At 37.2% G+C, this 20,938-nt stretch overlaps 1 protein-coding gene across 1 annotated transcript in view; it reads right to left on the reverse strand.

The window, feature by feature from the left end:
- Positions 1-20,938, reverse strand: part of ALDH1A2 (aldehyde dehydrogenase 1 family member A2) — a 100,048-nt gene that overhangs the window by 46,736 nt on the left and 32,374 nt on the right. Inside the window, exons 2-4 of the mRNA XM_028507468.2 lie at positions 10,972-11,076; positions 10,697-10,837; positions 7,970-8,099 (exon numbers count right to left, since the gene is read on the reverse strand). Of these exons, the coding sequence (XP_028363269.1) occupies positions 7,970-8,099; positions 10,697-10,837; positions 10,972-11,076 (376 nt within the window). The remainder of the gene's footprint in view (positions 1-7,969; positions 8,100-10,696; positions 10,838-10,971; positions 11,077-20,938) is intronic.

Genomic DNA, 20,938 nt, shown 5'->3' on the forward strand with positions numbered 1-20,938 from the left:
CAGAAAAAGACAAATACCATATGATTTCAGTCATATGTGGAATCTAATGAACTAACAAGCAAAATACAGACAGACTCATAGAGAGCAGGAATGATAGCTATGGATGTGGGGAGGTTAGGGGATGGAAGGATTGAGCAAAAGGAAACAGGACTCATGGACACAGACAACAGTGTGAAGACTGTGAGGGGAGAAGGGCACAAGGGGGCTAAATGGTAATGGAAAATAATACAATAAAAATGAAAAATTAAATAGCAAAATAAGAACTACATATATATTTCTATAGAACCTTACAAAATATTTTACCATTCTTAATAGTTAATGCTCAAAACAATTCTTTGAGAAAAAACAGAGCAACTGTTATCACATTTTATAAATGGAGAAAATATGGCACATACATTAAGTTCAGAGTCATGTAACTCATTACATTGTGACTCTTGGACTTGAACCTGGGTCATCAGACTTCAGGTTCACTACCCTTAGAAACATATTAAAGACTCTTTTTTGAATAAGATGCTGGATTTAGGTGGATATCACAAACCATAGAATCACTATTAGGTCAATGAGGAGTACAAATGGGGCAAATGACAAACCTTTTGTGAAAGATGACGAGGACTCTTTGATGGTCTGATATGTGGACACAGAGAACTCACACAAACTCCAGTATCGTAATTTATCAAGGGAACACTGTAGAGCAACACCCCTTTCCCTCAACTGGGGGAGCACAAGACAGCCCCTCTCCCCTCTTCATCTAGGGAGAGTTGGCTCAAAAGGGCAACAGTGTTAACTTCTCTCTCTCTCTTCTATACCTAAGGTGATATATAATGAGTTCTCTTCTCTGCTAGAAGAAAAATTACAACCCATTTTCCCAACTTTTATGCTAACAATGCTCTCCAAATATGGCAAGAAGACTTCAAAGTTTGTTTCCTCCATTTCTCGAGCTTTGTGCTATTAAGCCCATGAGCTTGATGTAGAAAAAAAATCTGTACCCAAACACAGACATTCCATTTGGGGCTATGATGATCTTAGGTCTTCTTACCAAATATGAAGCAGAGAGAGCTCAGACTCAGCATGAAAGGGCTGCATTTGATGAGGACATCAAAAAAAATGTTCTGAATACCACAATCTGAGCCAACAAGTTAGAACATAAATAACCATGATGGAGAAAGCTAAAGAAAAAATGAGATACCAAAAAAGAAATACTAAATAATATGTGTAGGAGTTTTTATCTCTCTACCTCTTACTCATTTCACTCAAGAAAGTAAAAAGTTACAGAGTAACAGCTACTGCTCTTACAGGAGTTTAAGACACACCCAGAAACACTTTCTCTGATGTGTTTTTATACCTGAGTGTTTGCACCTCATGAGGAATATAAATTTCTTACAACTGAATACTTTTTTATACTATGAATTTGGTTGAATTAGGGATCAAATTTTACTGAATATTTGTAGACCGAACCATGTCTAGAATTATATTAAGAAAAGTCTTTTTCCCTAGAATAGAATGAGCTTCTGCTCTATTTGTGAAATACAGTTGAGCTGCCATGCTCTGTTCTTTGATGGGGGTTGTCAAATTACACAGAAGAGACAGAAATTATTTAGTCAACTAGAACAATTTAATTTTTAGGTTATTCATTGAAGGTAAACATGACTTTTTAAAGCAGACTTTATACTTGTTTGAAAAAGATTTTCAACAGAATTTTTATTCTCATAATATCTGACACTGGCACAGTCTATACAAAAACTAAACACAGTATAATTGGGCAATATGCACAGTCAATGAAATCAGAAAAATCTCAAATGTGCCAGAAACTGAGGAGAAATTTACCCAAAATGGACCTGAAGGACTAGCTCTCAATTACAATATTAAGAGTATTTCAAGAACTGCAGCTAATTTTATATACCTGGGCACACTGAAAATGAGTTTATTTGATAGCATGAAAATCTGGAGCACAGTTCAGTGAATGGGAGGCCATCTTCCAACCTCTAATCTGTGTAGAGAATTACCTCTTGGGGAGCTAGAAACCCTTCTGATTACTCCAGGATTAAACAATTACACCAGCTACACCGAACTTTCCATTATGCCCCCTGACAAATTCCTATGTATTGTGACCCTGAACAGGCCTTGCTGAACAGTGTATATTTATAATGATAAACTATAAACATCTACACAAACACAGACTTTACATTACGGGGGGGGGTGGCAAAAACCGGAATTTATTTATAAAAAACTGTGTATTTATTCTTACATGTTTAAACTTCAGTCACCTTCAAAGTATTCTATATTTGATGCAATACACCTATTGAGATGTTTTTCCCACTGCTTAAAACCGTTTTTGAACTTTAGGTTTTGATTGAAAGAGTTTCTGCTGGTTTTTGTTTCACTTCTTCCACATTGGCAAAATGTTTCCCTTTGAAAACTTTTCTCATCCAGGGAAACAAATAAAAAAGTAGCTCCGGGTGAGATTGGGGGAATAGGGAGGGTGGAACACAGGGGTCATGCTGTTTTTGGTCAAAAACTGCAGAACACTCATTGCAGTGTGGGCAGGTACATTTGTAAATCACTCATCATGAAATGGGCAAATGCATTAAGAGAGTCTTTAAAAAATCTCACTGAAGTTGAAGGCAGCCTCTCTCTGCCAGTACACTGATACATATAGATTCCTAGAACACTCACCTAGCAGTGGAAGCCTGTACTACGAGGGGCCCACCCTCCAGAAGATACTTCTGTTTTCTGGGAGGTCACCCCCCTACACTACTTTTCTGGACCTTAGTTTCTTTGTATGAAAAATGAGGGGATTGCCCTTAGGAATCCCTGAGGTCTTTTCAGCCTTGAACCTCTCAAAAAGGTTACATATGAAACAGACTTCATTGACTTCCTGTCACTTCAGGTCCCACTAACTAGGCTGGGTTCTTCTTAGGTGGCCAGAGAAAATAGTTCCTCATTCACAGTGAGCAATAAGAGTGAATAATAAGATCTCACTATGTGCATTCTTCGTTGACAATACTAAACTAGATGTAGTTGTTGAAGGCGAAGCCTTAGGATCTGAGTCAATGTCAGAGCATTTTTAACCTATTCTTTAGTTAGCAGGTAAAACTGAAAAGGGATGGAAGTGGATAAATAATTACTTATGTATGACCAAGGCAGTTTTTTACCTTTTGTACAAGCTAATGTATCATAAAGCCATTTTTGTGTTGGAATTCAGCTTAAAGCACAAACTATATTTTCTCTGCTTACATATCACAAAATCAATCAAATCACCGGTAGTTACAGAGGAAAAGCATACGCAAATCAATTAGTTTCCATTTCTCCCTCCATTAATTGCAAACAAGCTTTGATCCTTCCTCCATCATTAGGAGTTTGTGGACATGAGAGGGCTGAGGACTTTGATATAGGTTGAAAATAATCAAAATGGGGGAAATAATACTTGGCCTGCTGGGCTGCTATGAGTTTAGAGATAATATAATGAGCACAAATAAAGTGTTCAATAAATCATGGTAGTGATTATTATGTATCATCACAATTAGGAGATGCCATAGTAGAAGGGTCAGAGCATAGGGTGTATGGTCAGAAACAAGGGCTGCACTGAGTACCACGGCAGGAAATGGGCAATGCTGTAAGGGGAACAACATCAAGACCCTTGTGAATCGGACTGACACTGCCCGATGCTGTGATGACTCCAACTGTGGGGGTGCAGTGGGGTGTGATGGGGAGGAATGGGAAAAGCCCTCCAGTCAGAAGGAGAAACAGCTTCCCAGTGGTTGGCTCAAAAGTGGTCACACCATAACCCTTTTCTCCTCTTCCCAAATATTCTAGAGGGAGGATACCCTACAGGGAAGGTGGGGGAAGCAGATACTTGCTCTCTCCAACTGATTATCCATCATGTAATCAAAGTGTTCTTTCTAAAATGCAATTTTGGTCAAGGTGCTCATCTACAGTATTCAAAATAATTCATGGCTCACCCCTGCCGTGGAATAAAACTTGTTGCATAGTTTACCTGGCCCCAGAGCCCCACTGTCTTCTGCGTATATCTGGTTATACTTTCAGATCCACTACCACACTGTACTCTGCTGCCTCCATTCTCTGCGCAGGTACTATCACCACCTGTGATGGCCCAATCTCCATCTTCACTTATCTATCCTTCAGGTATCATACTGGATGGGATTGCCTCTTCTATGAAGTCCCACTGAACTTCATGCTTCCACATCTGAATAAGCTACACTACATTGCAATGGCTTGTCTACCATTGGTTTTCCTTACTAATCTATAAGCATTTTACTTACTCACCTTTTAGCCCCAGTGCTTAACAAAGGACGTGAAACATAGCAGGTGCTCCAAAAAAAAAATCTTTTGAATGGATTAATGTGTTCGAAGACATAAGTGAATGACTAGAGGCTGAAGCTGACGCCTGGTAGAGAAGGTGAAGGAAGACTCTTCCCATTACATGGTGGCTTGCCTGCCTCTCTAAATGGGAAGGAGTGAAACAAATAGCACCATTCTTCCCGCTCTTTTTGGCTCTTATCTTTCCGTGTCAGAGATGCTAAGCTGGATGAACCATGGAGTATGATTCAGTGTAACAAAGCAGTCTTATATTTTAAATTTAAAAAAATCTTTCAGCTTTATTTTTTAATCGGTGACCAAATGGAACTGTGCTTTGCATCTCTGTATTTCCCCTAAGAACAATGGTCTAGTATTCACTAATTCCGTGTCTGCACCAACTTTATGGAACTACCATGAATAATGAGAATCAACTATATATAAATCTAAAAATCTGCAGAGAGTTAAAGACTTCACCAGGGTGACTGGCCTCTCTACCTCTTCCTGCCCTGCTGAACTGGCCTCCCAAAGAGGGTCTACAGTGGCTAGGCAGAAAGAGGCCTGCGTTTGAATGTCAGGCCTGACTAGCCATGTGACCTTGTACAAGACACTAAACCCTTGCTGTCTCACTTTCTTACCTGTAAAATGGGTATAATATCTTTTAAAATCCAACCTATCTCACAGGGAGACACACAAAATCACAAAGATCCTGTGATCACAAATATAAAGTACATTATTCCTTTGTGTTATAATTCTAAACAAAAAATTAAGGTGTTTCATAGGACAATACACATAACACAATAAAGACTTCATGGTTAAAGGCTAACAGCTTTCTTATATTCCAGGTTTCATTGGAAAATAAACAAGAGTGCAGAAACAGAACCAAGCTCATGTTAAATTATTGTTAAAAATGACAAACTCAAATGGATTGTTAAGGATAAGTAATTGAATGATAATGACCCCTCTTCTCCCTGATCTTCTCCAAAAATCCCCCTGGTTTAGTCCAACTACATTCACTAAGCTCTAATCTAGCCAAAGAGGTCAGGGGCTGAATTCTGAGGAGCCCTCAGGCAAGCCCAAGTAAAACTGGAACAGAGAGGAAAGCAGCCAGGTTCACATTTGCTCCATTTGCTTGAGGTCACAGAGATAGCTCTTACATCCCAAATCCCCAGCCTCTAGGAGCTCAGCCTACAGATTATGACCCTACAGAGAGTCTCTTCCTGGTATCCCTCTAAATGTACTTTAAGAAAAACTGGGGTAATGAAAACTTAGCATTTAAAAAAATTCCTCACTTTTTTTCCTTCACAGGTTGAACACCAGTTTTTGAGTCCAGGTGGCTTAGAAATGGCTACTGTAAAAGCTGTTTCTAAGCCCTGTATTTCTAACTCCAAGATCAACATCCTCAGGGTCTCCAAAGAGCAACAGAGGAAAACAGTGAAGCAATGGACTAGCCACTTCTATTGGCAGAGAAAGTTACAGTAAAGCTTTAACCACTATCAGAGACTTTAATAATCTGTTATTTAATCAGGGTCTTCTCCCCTAAGGAAGCAAATGAAAACCAAGGCATTGTTAGGCCAACTGGAGATTTATGCATAGGGCCTTCTATTTCACTTTAGTCCTAAGATATTTGTAAAACATTTCAGTAGATATTTAAATGCTTGAAATACATATTTGCTGTTTTAATAGTAAAACAGCAATTGGGGTGAAACCAAAAAAGGGCCTTTGATCTTGTTCATTTACCTTTCTGCACTGAAGTAGGGGAGGCCAACCTAGAAAAACTGACATGTGTGCTGTCCATGACAAAGGTTTTAAATCCTAGGTCCTCCAAAAGGTTTGCACAAACCACATAGTGACTCTGCCTCACCTAGACGGTTCCCAAATCCTGCAAGTGCTGCTGGAGAACAGTGGTTCCGTAATATTCCTAGAGCCAGGACTGAACTAAGATTCTGACTCTCCCTAAGGGCAATCTCCATCCTTCTTAGTCTGCTGAACAAGTGAACCCTCTAGACAGTGGGAAGAGTGCCTGTAATTCAAAGCTCATTTTCTAAAGACTAACATGCCATGTCACCATCACTCATGGAGGCAATTTTAAAATAGTTTTTTGAAGTCTCATCTCTGTCTGTTCTCTACTCCCACTGTGACATCTTCTCTTCTTGCTCCATGCCTGAATGAGGCATCACAGCAGTTACCTGCTTGGTGCTGGTCTTGACCCTCCTCTTGCTACTCAGGGAGAAGACCTGCAGCCTAGGTATCACCTGGTAGCTGGTTAGGAAATCAGAATCTCAGGCCCACCCCAGGCCTAGTCAATCAAAACCAAGGGAAGGTGGAATCAGGAGAGGGAGGTAGAGATGGCTGGAGTGGGAGGGGAGTGGTGGGGGGTAAATGCAGACAACCATACTTGAACAATAAAATAATTTTTAAAAAATAAAATTTTTTATTTAAAAAAAAAAGAAACGGCACTTGAAGAAGATCGCAGGTGGTACATATACACAATAAAGTTGAGAACTGCTCTAAGCCATCTGCGCTATCAGCCAACCATCCCCTTTTTATAAAGCAGTCCCGTTCAGTCTATGAAGGCTCTTACAGGGCACTCCCAAGTTCCCAGCATTACTGTTCACTCTTCCTAGTATGCACAGGGAAAGCAGGCTGTTTCCTGGAGAACCCAGGTAGAGTATCTGGCACAGTACTTATTAGCACCCAAGAGCCACTCAGTAAACATTTTTTCCTTCCTCATATCTACTCACCGCTCCTAATATCCACAGAGCTCATTTAGCCAGTCTCATTCCTGTCATAGTATCTCTTCCTCCCATTATGTAAAATGGACCTTCCTAGTGAAGAGAGTCACCAGCCTCTAATGTTAAAATTTGGGCTCTACAACTTATTTGCTGGGTTACTTAGAAAGACTGTTAACTCGTCCAGGCCTCAGTGTCCTCCTCTGTCAGTGAGGACGTTAACAACAGCGCCTTCCCTTTGGGGTGCTGCGCAAATACTCCTCATGGTATTAGCTATCCCCAATATTCACACTTAGATCAAGAAGTTTCCACCAACTAACTTAGTTTAGCTATTTTCCCTCTGCTTTAAAGGAATACAGCACTGATAGGCTAAGCCATGCAACTTACAAAAACGTGTCAGGGTGGTGGTTGTTTTTACAGATTGTAAAAGTAATTCGCAGTCAATATAGAAAAATACTTTTTCAAAAGAAATACATCATCCATAATCTCACCACCAAGAGAAAACAACTATTAATGTATTTCCCTCCAAACAAGTAGATCTTATGTTTCAGGAGGGAAAGAACTAAATCTTAATCTTCTCAAAATTTCCCTTGACTTCCCAGGCCCAAGGCCTCGCCACACCAGCAGAACCTCACCTAGCACAGTGCTAAGCACTCAGCAGCTGACAAACACACACCTATCCCCTGGGCTGACTGATGTATCAATGTAAGTGGCCTGACTCTGCACTTACATATGAACCGTCTACATAAAGAAACAGGGACATTATCAGAGTGGTGTAATTCGTTAGGCTCTTTGTTCGGTTCAGACTGCTTAAGTGTGCTCATATCTGTATTCTCTGAGACTGCTATTTGTGTTTGGTGATGAAAGTGTGTTTCTGGAGGAGCCTCATATTTCTTTTTTCAACATATTCAGATTTTACATACCTACAGGAATGGTCATCCCATGGATTTTATCAGCCCAGCCTGCGTAATAGCGAAGGGTTTTGATGACCCCCTGCAAATCCACATAAAAAGCTTGCAGGAACGGTTTGCCCCCGTTGAGGGATTCCATGGTCTGTAGGAAAAGAAATAGAGAGAACTTTCCAGTGATATGCTTGATAATTTCTGGAGCAGAAGATAAAAGAAGGCAAGAGAATAGAGATAAATACGAACGGTGACTCATACTTGGCCACCCCTGATTTCTCAAATACAAAGATTTCCATGCTGCCAGCTTCACCTAGTTTCCAGTTGAAACCACATGGATATATACATGCATGTTGTTGTGCCCGTGTGTTTCCAGCAGTCACTATCCAAATACATACACACAAGACTTCTTCAACTGACGAGGAAGAAACACTGTCTGTCAAACCAGCTCTGGTTATAGTAATGATCAGAGCTTCTGGGGTCTTGTTCAGAGTCTACACCAGCATCTGAATCCATAAAGAAGAGCAGGGGTATGGACTTTTATGCAACTGATGCGAATGCAAAAACGTTTTCAACAGCTGCCAAGACCCCTGCTGAGAAATGGAATATCCGTGGTTCACAGTGGGTTTATTTATTGCCACCAAATAAACAAGATCTCCTCTAGGGAAGCTCAGATTTTAACAACTTGAGTGCTGTTTTTTTGTAAATATTTATGTTAACAACCATTATCTATTAAGAATGAAGTATCTGGTTCATTTAATAAAAATAGAGGCATTAAGCAGTTTCAGATTATAAATGTTATTTTAATCACATGTTCCTAGAGTGGTTAAATTGGTAACAAAAAGCATTGCAAATGAACACATTGAAATGAGAAGAGTATTTTGACTTGAGAAATATTAAAGGTGTTACAAATTGAACTTAATGAAATAAAAACTGTAATCTCATGTCCTTCTCTACAAGGACGTTTTAGAACACATACTAGTGTGAAAACTCTGTAATTCACAGTACAATTTATTCACTTGCTATGTGTACAAGATGAAGCTCATTTTAAAATACCATGCTACAATATTTATCACTGTATTTTGGCTCACCTTTATTAAAGGGAATCAAATAACTTCCCAGCACTTTTTAGGACATTTATATATTCATGAGAGAGGCACTACATTCTCCATGTCTAGCATAGGATCATCTACACAGTAGAGTAGAATACCAAAGTGGTGTGGTGAACAAAATCCGGGCCACCTAAATGGTCCCCGTGAGCTAATGACATGGTATTGGCTTTGGTTTCCTAGTCAGGAGCTCCCTGCATTCCAGAGACTTCTTATTAAAACTCTCTCCTGTCATGACTTGGTCATGTTTAAAGTACGTTTAAAAGTAGGAATGCCATTTGAGTGCCATCACAATGAGACACATGTCAGAAAAAGAATGGCATTTGAATTTTATGACGTGAAAATATAACTAAAAATGAACTACTAATATATCATCATCTAGTACATATTGTTAATCTGGTGTTGTAAACATTGTAGATATTTAACTCAATCAAACTGGCTCTTACAGGCCATCAGTGTACCTCCCACTGATCATTTAAATGTCAGACCCTGTGTTAGAATTTTTTTAAAGTAAAATACAATTTTCAGTCTCAAAGAAATCATAATCCAGTGAAGAGACAAGCATATAGACTAGCATTCCCCAAGGCATTCCAAAGAATTCAGTTTTGCATGATATTGATAAGTTAGTAAAAAAAAAAATGTTGAGGCTTACTTGAGTTTGACAAACATTGGGTAGGGCTTTTCAGTCTTTAATATGCTCGGTGTCTTATGAATTTCCCAGAAGGGGCCATTTCACCATGAAACACCTTTTTCACCTTTTATGTATAAACACCTCCTTGAAGTACCGGATTAGAAAATGTTTTCATAGACAAATAAATGTTACATACAGTTAGAGTTTCAAAACATCTCCACAAAAGATTCATTTCTGTTCCCATATTCCGGACAGACCCCTGGGGGTGGGGGTGGGAGCAAGGAGCCATGGTGGAAGTGACCCTGAGGAAGGGTATTGAATCCTCCCTCTCCCAAAGCAAGCCCCACAGGGACCTGCTTTCCCAGGCAGACAGTGGGATGGAGTATTCATGGTTTGAATGCCCGGACTGAACACAGATGCCCCAAATGTTAATTGATCAACTGTGGGTCATCTGTGTGGAGATCCCTCATGTATAGAACAGACATTCCCTAAAGGTTCCAGCTTTCAGAAAGCCTGTATTCTCTAACAAAATGACTTTTACTTTAAAAAAAGTAAAAGTGGAAATGCACCATAAGTGCTTATCCTGCCCTGTGCTTCTGAAGGTTTCTCCTCAGTCAGGAGGGGTTAGTTCCAGGGAGGTAAAAATGGTCCTTTCGGATTCTAAAGTAAATCATTTGGTGTTGGTTTTCTGCAGAGAGTGTGGTGAATCTCCTGCAGCTTAACTGTTTTGTTTGTTAAAGGTGGGGAGAAGGCAGGAAGGTCCTTACCAGTCATGGGAAGATACGGTTTTGTTCTTCAAAATTCAGTAAGAAGAGACACTCAGCTGGTCCTCCATTTCCCCTACCTGACCACAAAAGCCAAATGTCTCTCATTTTTCAAGTATATTATGTACTCCTTAGCTTGTTCCCCAGGTCTGCTTCACATCACATTTTCAGAAAGACAGAATAATCTAAATTACAGTGGAAAGGTAAATTTGGGGTAAAGACAATGTTTTCTTAGGCTACTTACTGCAAGAACTGCCCTGTCTCGTTCCACCAAGTCTGCGAGCTTATCCAGCAGGCGTCCTCTTTCTGAAGCATCCATCCTTCTCCACACCGAACCAAGTGAGAAGGCCAGGCGGGCTGCCTGCACTGCTTTGTCTATATCTGCCTGTTAGAAAGAAAGAGGCACAACTGAAGAGAGACAACACTCCAAATAAAGGAAGAACCATCTGCTCTCATGAAAAAAAGTGGTACAGTCTGGAAAGCAATTTCATAGGGAATTTTTTTCTAAGAAGGACATACCTTGTCTGCTTCTTGGACTTCACACACCTGTTCTCCTGTGGCTGGATTACAGACAGGGAACACTCGCCCGCTCTCGGAGTTCTGCCACTCATTGTTAATAAAAATCTAAAGAAGCAGACAGAGAACAGGATCTGTGAGACAGGTGATAGGAAGCCTGTCAAAGGCAAACTGTTATGGAAGTATCATTGTAGTCATACTTATTCTACATGCTGTTGGTATATAATTAAAGTACAGAATTTGAAGAGTTCTAAGAGATCCTTAAAAAGTATGCAGCCAAGCTTCACCCCTAATTAGGAATTTCCTCTATAATATTTTTTACCTCAATGTCATCCAAAGATCAAATACAGTGAACCTACCAGCCAGTGAAAGAGCCAAATAAGAATGAAAGAACAGAGCCTTATAAACATACAAAACATACACTGAGGCTGAGAAACATATTTACTGATCATCCAAACTCTAGCCGATACCTGTAAGGGGTAAATTAAACCAACAGTGGTCAGACCTTAGACCCCAGTTTCTCTATCAGAGGCCTAAGTGTCTTCACAAGGGGAACTTGAAGGCTGCTGGAATAAGCATTTGCTGAACTTACAGTCAGACCCTGACCTGAGCAATGGCTCTGACTAAACTAGTGAATTAAACAAGTTACAAGTTAAATCCCAGTTAGAGTTCATTCCCTTTACTGGGTAGGCTACATGGCTTAGCAAAGGGAAAAGGTCTACAACTTTCAAACTGGTCTCTCTATGCTTTTTAAGAGCCTTGGTTGCCTTACATAAAAAAATGAAGATTTTAATAAAATGACATAGAGACTAATGATTTAAGAAATTAGGTCAATTTCTCAGATTTGTATGACATGAGTTGAAAGAGAAGGGAAAATATAGACAAAGAAATTTTAACATTCATATTGAAATTAAGAAACTCAAACTAATAATTTTAAGTTATACAAGCTCAAAGGATACACAGAGATATTTTACTCTATAAACTTATGGCATGAAAATGAAAATTTCTGAATTTATGACTCAGTTGGCTAGCCAGGCAACTTAGAACAAATACAATGACAGGTTGATTTGTTATCACCTGCCATTTTAGTAATCACCGGTGAGGCTAAATGGGTATACAGCTACAATTTTAAATATTAAATTCCAGATTACTTCAAAGCATTGCTTTTTTTCTGGACTTGATATAACAATGAATTTGACTGAATAAGTTTTCTTTTCCTGAAGGCTTTTTAAGATAAAGGGAAAAAAAGATCTTAAATCTGTATAGCACTTAATACAAATGTATTAAGCACAAACACAATGAGCTTTTAACTTCATACATTTTATAATTTTAATATGTAATTTATAAAGATGCTTAACACAGTACATTCATTTATTCAGTAAATACTTAGCTACTTCCGGCCACAGGAGTGGAGAGAGGACTGGAGTCCCAGACTTCCAGGCAGGGTCTCACAGTCTCTAGTCATTCAGTAAATGCAGCAGCCCTAACAGCAGGCTCTTATCATCTCCACAAAAAAGTTGGAAAACTGACAGGCCAAGAAGCTAAGAGTCCTAAGATGCAGGTTCTTACAGTGGCTCTGATTCAAAGGCTACTGCCCTTTCCACTCTACCATGGTTTTCAGGATTGCTCAGCTCAAAGAAACACAGTTAGTTAGTTAATGTCTAAACCTTGCACTCCTGGTCCAGTTCTCTCTTCACTCCATTTAACAAATTTCCTAACAGTTCACAACTCATCATATCTAGATTCACATCTAGAATATTACCAGGTTTACAGAACAAGGGACCTTGCCAATACTCCTTATTTCTTTTATCCACTACTTAATTACTTCTTAATCTTTGAAATATCATCACAATCCAATTTAAGTTTTTAAGCTTCTTTGTTGAGCAGTTCTGACTATTTGTAAGGATTGATATTTCATGACATTGTTTCTTAGAGGTCTTCCAAAGACCAAAGAAAAATATTACTTATTTTTAATAGAATAAAACTCATTTTCTTACTATTATCATTTAGGTTCATTGATCATTTTATAAATCTAAGATGTATTATGGAATCTTGATCTTTTCCTAGCTCTTCAAATATTTTGCTATTTCATTATTCTAGAAACTATTTAATGATCACTCATCAATTATTTCCAACTATGCTAAAAAATCCTAAAATAATAAGGAAGCAAAAAATTACTAGACAAGAATAAATAAACACATCACCACTATTTCATCACCTTTGATTTTGTTATTGTATTGTCCAAAGTAATGCATCATCTTTCAAAAGGACATTTATAAAAAAGTCTGGAGACAGATTTTAGTCATATTCTTTTTAGCTTTCACTAAACACAGTTAAGAATTGAAAATTTTTCATTTCTGTCCATAATGGGAAAGAGAAGAAAATTATCAAAGACATTTCACAATTGTTGGATGAGTCAGAAGATGAAAGCAGACAGCCAGAAACACTAGATTAACTGAATGAACAAAATCTTGGACTATGAGTCTTTAGGATAAATAAATAAATTTTCTAAATTAAAAAATCAAAGAGTAAATAATATATTTATAAACACAAAAAGGAAATATGATATTCTAATCAGTCATTCATCTGGAAGGACTTAATCATGAATTATTTTGTAACAAGAATCTGGAGCATCTTGTTTTGAAAAAAGGATATGTGACAATAATTTATCTTTCATGGTATGTGTGGATAACAATTTACTTGCTATGATTCATAAATGGACAAAAGCTGAAGGTAGGTTTATATACAAAGGTGATTGAAAGGGCAGATATGTAAAAGTAAAAAAGTTCACTAGACTGATCAGTGTAATTTACGGTTATAAAACTAAAACTAAAAATGTTTTTGTAATTATGAAACTAAAAGATGGCCATCCTCTTTTCTATAAAATTATGAGCCTTCAAACCTTTCAATACTGTCACACTGTGACAATGCACATGCAAGAAAACAAGGAATAATAAATTATAATCTATTGAAATGTGTTTAAAATCTGGAGTCAGCGTTTATGAGATTAATATTTCCCATTTCAGCCCTGGCTGGCATAGCTCAATGGATTGAGGGCGGGCTGCGAATCAAAGTGTCACAGGTTCGATTCCCAGTCAGGGCACATGCCTGGGTTGCAGGCCACGGCCCCCAGCAACCACACACTGATGTTTCTCTCTCTCTCTCTTTTCCCCTCCCTTCTCTCTCTAAAAATAAATAAATAAAATCTTTTAAAAAACAAAGAATACTAAGTATCATTAAGTTTAAAAAGATTTCCTGTTTCATACAAGAAAGCTGATGAACACATAGGCACACTCGAGGGCATTGCCTATTAGAGGTACATATATCTCTAAAACCAGAAAAGTACATAAGAAGATGTGGTTTTCTCTGTTTAAATTCCTGTCTTGTTGGTTTTTCTATATGTTTATTTACTTCTATAAATTTTCCATAAAATAATTTACAATTTTTAAAAATATAAAGAGTCCATGGGCCCAGGTGGTAAATGTGATGACTATTTTTCCTGGTATGATAAAGATTAAAATATTTTATATTTTTACCACGTTACTATTTTTGTAGACCCAGTCATATAGTATGACAACTAAAAAGCTTATACTGACAACATTGTTGGCACACAGGATAGCAGATACTTCTACAATACTTGAAGGTTTTCAGCTTCTCTGGGCCATTTCAAATGTTCTGAATGCTGTCTAAAGTGTTCTTCTCCAACCAGGGCTCCTTGGAGAAACAGTTCCTTTCAGGGCTGTAGCAGGGAAGCACAAAATGATCCTGGGCTATTGTGGTGCCAGAACGTGTGGTACATGTTCAAAAATTGATGGGACATATCAGGAGGACACAGGAGCCAACATGAGGGGGCTCCTGAAAGCCAATAATGGGATCATTTAAACAATGATACAAGTAATAATATTAATGAACTATTACTCACAGAATGAAAAATGTATCCATACTGATGTAAAATTTTTTAATGAATAACTAAATAAATTAAGAATAACTAAATAAATAAAGAAAAGCTCTTCTTCACAGTAGAATTCCAACTAACAGCAGTGAAGGAATGATGGAATTAGATCATCACTATTTGTCAAATACAACCGTTACAACTGCTTGAGGCAAAAATCATCAACAGATGGTAAACTCAAAAGTATAATGAAAATTCGGGTGTTTATGTAGTCTCAAAACTATCTCCCCTCAAGATATTTATTAATTACAAAGGGAAAAACAGTCACTGTACATTGAAAAAAATTGGCAGGCAGCACCTTAATCAGATGATCAAAGTCAGTGTCACCAGTGATGGTACAAATTGATATCATGTGCTCCTTATATGATCTTCTAAGGACACAGAACTTTCTCTGCTATTCTTCCTAAAGGCATAACCTGAATTTAATCATGAGCAAATTATCAAGAAAATCCAAATTAAGGCACATAGTACACAATAAGTGGTCTTAATTTTTTACTTTTTTAAAGTGCCAATGTCATGAAAGACAAAGAGAGCCTAAAAAAAACTGTTCCAAAGTAAAGGACACTAATGATACATAAAAATAAATGAATCATGTAACTGTGGATTGGCTCCTGAACCAGAAAAAAAGTACATTATTGGGACAATTGGTGGGATCTGAACAAGATCTTTGGATTAGAAAAGGTGAATGGCACATAGGAATTCTTTGCACTATTTTTTTTTAATATTTTTATTTATTTATTTTTAGGGAGGGAGGGAGGGAGACAGAGAGACAGAGAGACAGAGAGAGACATCAATGTGCGGTTGCTGGGGGTTATGGCCTGCAACCCAGGAATGTACCCTGGCTGGGAATCGAACCTGGGACACTTTGGTTCCCAGCCCATGCTCAATCCACTGAGCTACGCCAGCCAGGGCTTCTTTGCACTATTTTTGAAACTTTTAAAATTAAATGTGAAATTATTTCAAAATAAAAAGTGGAAAAAAGGGAAAGGTTTAAAGTTGCCCTGGTGCCTACCTTTCACACCTCAAATAATGAAAACAAATTTGTTAAATGAAGAATGAAGACATCACACCTTTCTTTTCATAAAAGTTCTTTATTAAATGTGAGTTTATGACAAATAAAATAATTCAAGCTCTGCTTTAAAATATGGCCCAATGCTGCCAAAATTATTCTTTTTATATTTACAAATTATTTCAATTCAAATACTTGCTAATAACTGTATGAGAAACTAGAAAATTCTGCTTTTCATTAACTGAATTTCAGAATAAGTATCAGGAAGATGTAGTCATTTCTACTTTGGAGCTCTCTGAAAGTAAAGCTGTCTGACTCTCTAGCTAAGTTATTTTAGCTTGTTCAGTTTCTTCGTTTGTAAAATACTCAAATATCAACATATAACATTATATAATTCTGTGGTGCTCTAATCACAAGCAAAAGAGCAAATAAAAGAGCATAAAAGAAAGTCCTTGGCCTGCTCTAGGTTTCTAAGAGGAACAGACGGATTAGCTTATAAACTTAACTTTTTTCTATGGTTGTGAAGAACTGCCCATTGACATTTTATAGGTTGCTGTTGGTATTAAAAGACATAATGAATGTGGTGGGCACTTAGTTAATGTTAACTGGAATGGAATGTCTGCTGGAAGAGGATGTGAATCATTGTCTAACACCTTTCCTAATGTAATTAGAAACATAATACCTCCCACACCAAAATAAAATCTGAAACACACTCTAAAGAATGAGGAATATATTTGGGCAGTAGAGTTTTCTTGTACAAAATAATACATGTAATGTAAATGTGAGTTAACATTCATATTAAAGCACATAATGAGCACACTATTCAAGCACTAGAATGTCATTAATATCACTGAAGTTAATTGTGTGTTTCTTCCTGGTCCTATCCTCCTGCTTGATCCTGCTTGACCCACTTTTCCACTAGAGGTATCCACTATCCTGAATTTTTAATTTCTTTATTCTCAGTTATAGGTTTTCTTTTTCTTGTCTTTATGAACTAATTACTAGGTAGGAGTTTCTCAATATACTATATCAATCTTGTGAAATGCATTATTCCGATCATCTTGATCTTTTTTTTTTTGCTTGTCTTACCAATAATTGAGAAAGCTGTGTTGAAGTCTCTCATTTTAGATTTGTCAGTATATCCCTTAGCTTCATTATTTTTATCTCTATAAATTTCAAGTGAATGTAAGTTTGTAACTATTAAGATTCTCTGGTAAAACAGAAACATTTATTGATATGAAGTGACCATCTTCATTACTGATTAAGCTTTGTTTCTTAAAACCTATTTCGTTTAATGTTAGTAAAGCTAAGTAAATTTTTCTTTAGTATTTTCCTAATATAGCTTTTCCCATCCTTTTACTCTTAATTACATCTTCATTTTTATATGTCTCTTTAAATAATGTATGACTAGATTTTATTTTATTCAATATGAAAATTTCTGTCCTTTAACTGGCAAGTTTAATACATTTGTTTTTATTGTGATTATATTTATTGTGATATTTGAACTTGATGCTTTCTATTTGTCTTGCTTTATTTTACTTGTGTTTTTTTCTCGTCTCTTCTTTCACGTTAATGTTTGCCATTGTTCATTGTACAATTCAATTTTCCCCTCATGTTGGTTTGGAAGTTGTACACTATATTTCTATTCTTTCATTGGTTGTCCATCATATTTTATTGTGCATATTTAACAACTTGAAGTCTAAAGTTAATATATATCTTAACATTCCTCCCAAACAATTACAAGGTACTTAGAATGCTAGATCTAATTTCTTTCTCCAAGAATTTGTTATAAAATTATTTATACAGAAAATTTTTAAGAAGTTTTTCTTTTATTCTCATGATTCTTTAAAATTTTATTTAGTAAAGATTTATTGGGGATCAAGTTTCAAGTCTGAACACATATTTTTTGCACCCTAATTCCCAAAAAGATACTCCCCAGAAAACAATTACTTTCTCACACTATATCGAGGGCATTATTCCAATATTTTCTATACTATAATAGTGTTTCTAAGAAGTCTGCTGTAAGTCTTGATCATCATCTTTGTTGATAACTTGCTTTTTCTTTCTTTTTTTATTTTGTAGGTTTCCTTGTATAGTTTACAATGATTGAGTACTACTTATTTTTTGTCCAATTCTTAATGGAGACTATTCATTCTTCTACTAAGTACAGATAGAGACAATGTAATTTTCAACTTAAAAAATGTTGGCATATTTTTCATGAAATACAATTGCACACAAAGACTTTTTTCTTGTAATGTGGTTTCAAGATACATGCAATATTTAAAGAAAACTTTGAATTTCTAAAGGTAAGTAGATTGTAAAATGTTTATATATAAAGAAAACACTCCAGGGGACTTCTGGCCAAGATGGAGGTGTTAGTAAGTACGCTTAGCCTCCTTCCACAAACAAAAGGACAACAACAAATTTAAAAACAAGAAACAACCAAAACTGCCAGAAAATTGAACTGTATAGAAGTGCAACAATCAAGGAATTAAAGAAGAAACATTCATCCAGACTGGTAGGAGAGGCAGAGGTGGGCAGCTGAGACAGAGAGGATGCATGGCAAGGTGGAAGCTGGTAGACCTGGTGGTCTGACATTTGAGTCTGGATAAACCTGGAGGAACAACTAGGGAACAAATCAGACCATGAAGCTGAGGGTTCCAGCAAGGGAAAATAAAGCTTCAAAACCTCTGGCTGTAAAAACACGTAGGGGTTGAACAGGCAGGAGAATCTCCCAGCCTCATAGGAGAGTCTGCTGGAGGGACACATGGGGTCCTAGAACATACACAAACCAACCCGCCCAGGAATTAGGCACCAGAGGGCCTAATCTGCTTGTGAGAAGCAAGGGAGGTGACTGAAAGCAGGGAAAGAGCAAAGCCAGTGATACTGGTCCCTCTCTGACGCCTCACCTATATACAGCACTAAAATTCAGTTAAGTGGGTTGCCCCACCTTGGTGAATAACTAAGGCTCTGTCCCTTACAACATAACAGGTGTGCAGAGACAAAGAAATATGGCCCAAATGAAAGAACAGATCGGAAACCCAGAAAAAGAGCTAAGCAATGAGGAGACAGCCAACCTATCAGATGCAGAGTTTAAAACACCAGTAATCAGATGTTCACAGAAATGACTGAGTATGGACAAAAATACAGGAAAAAAATGAAGGTTATGCAAAGTAAAATAGAGAAAAATATACAGGGAACCAATAATGAAAGAAAGGAAACTGGGACTCAAATAAAAAATGTGAAACAGAAGGAAGAAATAAACATTCAGCCAGAACAGAATGAAGAAACAAGAATTCAAAAGAGTGAGGAGAGACTTAGGAACCTCCAAGACACCTTTAAACATTCCAACATCTGAGCCATAGCAGTGCCAGAAGGAGAAGAGCAAGAAACTGAAAACTTATTTGAAAAAATAATGAAGGAAAACTTCCCATTCTGGTGAAAGAACTAGACCTGCAAGTCCAAAAAGCTCAGAGAATTCCAAAGAAATAGGACACAAGGAGGAACACACCAAGACACATCATAATTACTTTATCTAAGATTAAAGATAAAGAAAGAATCTTAAAAACAGCAAGAGAAAAGGAGACAGTTACCTACAAAGGAGTGCCCATAAGACCATCAGCCGATTTCTCAAAAGAAACCTTACAGGTAAGAAGGGGCTGAAAAGAAGTTTTCAAAGTCACAAAAGGCAAGGACCTACATCCCAGATTGCTCTATCCAGCAAAGCTATCATTTAGAATGGAAGGGCAAAGAATGTGCTTCCCTGATAAGGTCAAGTTAAAGTAGTTCACCATCACTAAGCCCTTATTATATAAAATGTTAAAGGGACTTATCTAAGAAAAAGAAGATGATCAAAACTATGAACAGTAAAATGACAACATACTCACAATTATCAACAAATGAACCTACAAAATTAAGACAAAAACCTAAGCAAATAACTAGAACAGGAACAGAATCACAGAAATGGAGATTACATGGAGGGTTATCAGCAGGGAGGGGAGAGGGGAGAATAAAGGAAAAGGTACAGGGAATAAGAAACATAAACAGTAGGCACAAAACAGACAGGGGGAGGTTAAGGATAGCATAGGAAATGCAGAAGCTAACAAACTTATATGTACAACCAATGGACATGAACTAAGGCAGAAGGGAATGATGGAGGGAAGGAGGTGCAGGGCAGAGGGGGATAAAGGGGAGAAAAATGGGACAACTGTAATAGCATAGTCAATAAAATATACTTAACAAAGAAAAGAAGGAAGTCCAGCTCCATCAGTTTTGTTAGTTCTGATAAACTTTGAATGTCTTCATGGAATCAGAGAAGAAGCAATAAATAATATGTTCTGTCTTTAGATGTTACATCATTCAACCATGTGTAAATATGTAAAGGGTGTTTTCAAGGCTTTTTTCCATACAATATTTTTTCCTCAAAATTAAAAGGCCCTGTTTACTTCAGTAAATACCCTTGTCAATATAGATAGAGTTTTTGAATAATCCTCATAGAAGGATCACTACAGGTATTACATGTTTGCATGACTTTATTTTTTGGCTTGGGTTTCAATGCTAATTCTGCATGTAGGAGTCAATCTCTAATAAGCAATAGCTTGTGAAATGACTTTTAATGAAATTCTGATGAAATTCTGTGTTAATGAAACCTTGACACATGCATTTGGCTCTTATTCAGAGCCATTCAAAAGAAATACATCTTTGTAGGCTAAAACTCTAACCCTAAATAGTATGTGGAGAATATTACTTTTTCTGTTGAATGGCTAAATCAGTGTTTTTTCTTTTTAAAAATTTTTATTAAATGTATTGGGTGACATTAGTTAATAAAATATATAGGTTTCAAGTGTGCAATTCTAGAATACATCATCTGTATATTGTGCTGTGTGTTCACCATCCAAAGTCAAGTCTCTTTCCATCTCCATTTATCCCCTTTTACCCTCTTCTACCTCCTCTCATCCCCCCTCTTCCCCTTCCCTCTGGTAATCATCATACTGTTGTCTGTGTCTATG

Source organism: Phyllostomus discolor, chromosome 1, assembly GCF_004126475.2.
Source record: "Phyllostomus discolor isolate MPI-MPIP mPhyDis1 chromosome 1, mPhyDis1.pri.v3, whole genome shotgun sequence".
NCBI classification, from domain to species: Eukaryota; Metazoa; Chordata; class Mammalia; order Chiroptera; family Phyllostomidae; genus Phyllostomus; species Phyllostomus discolor.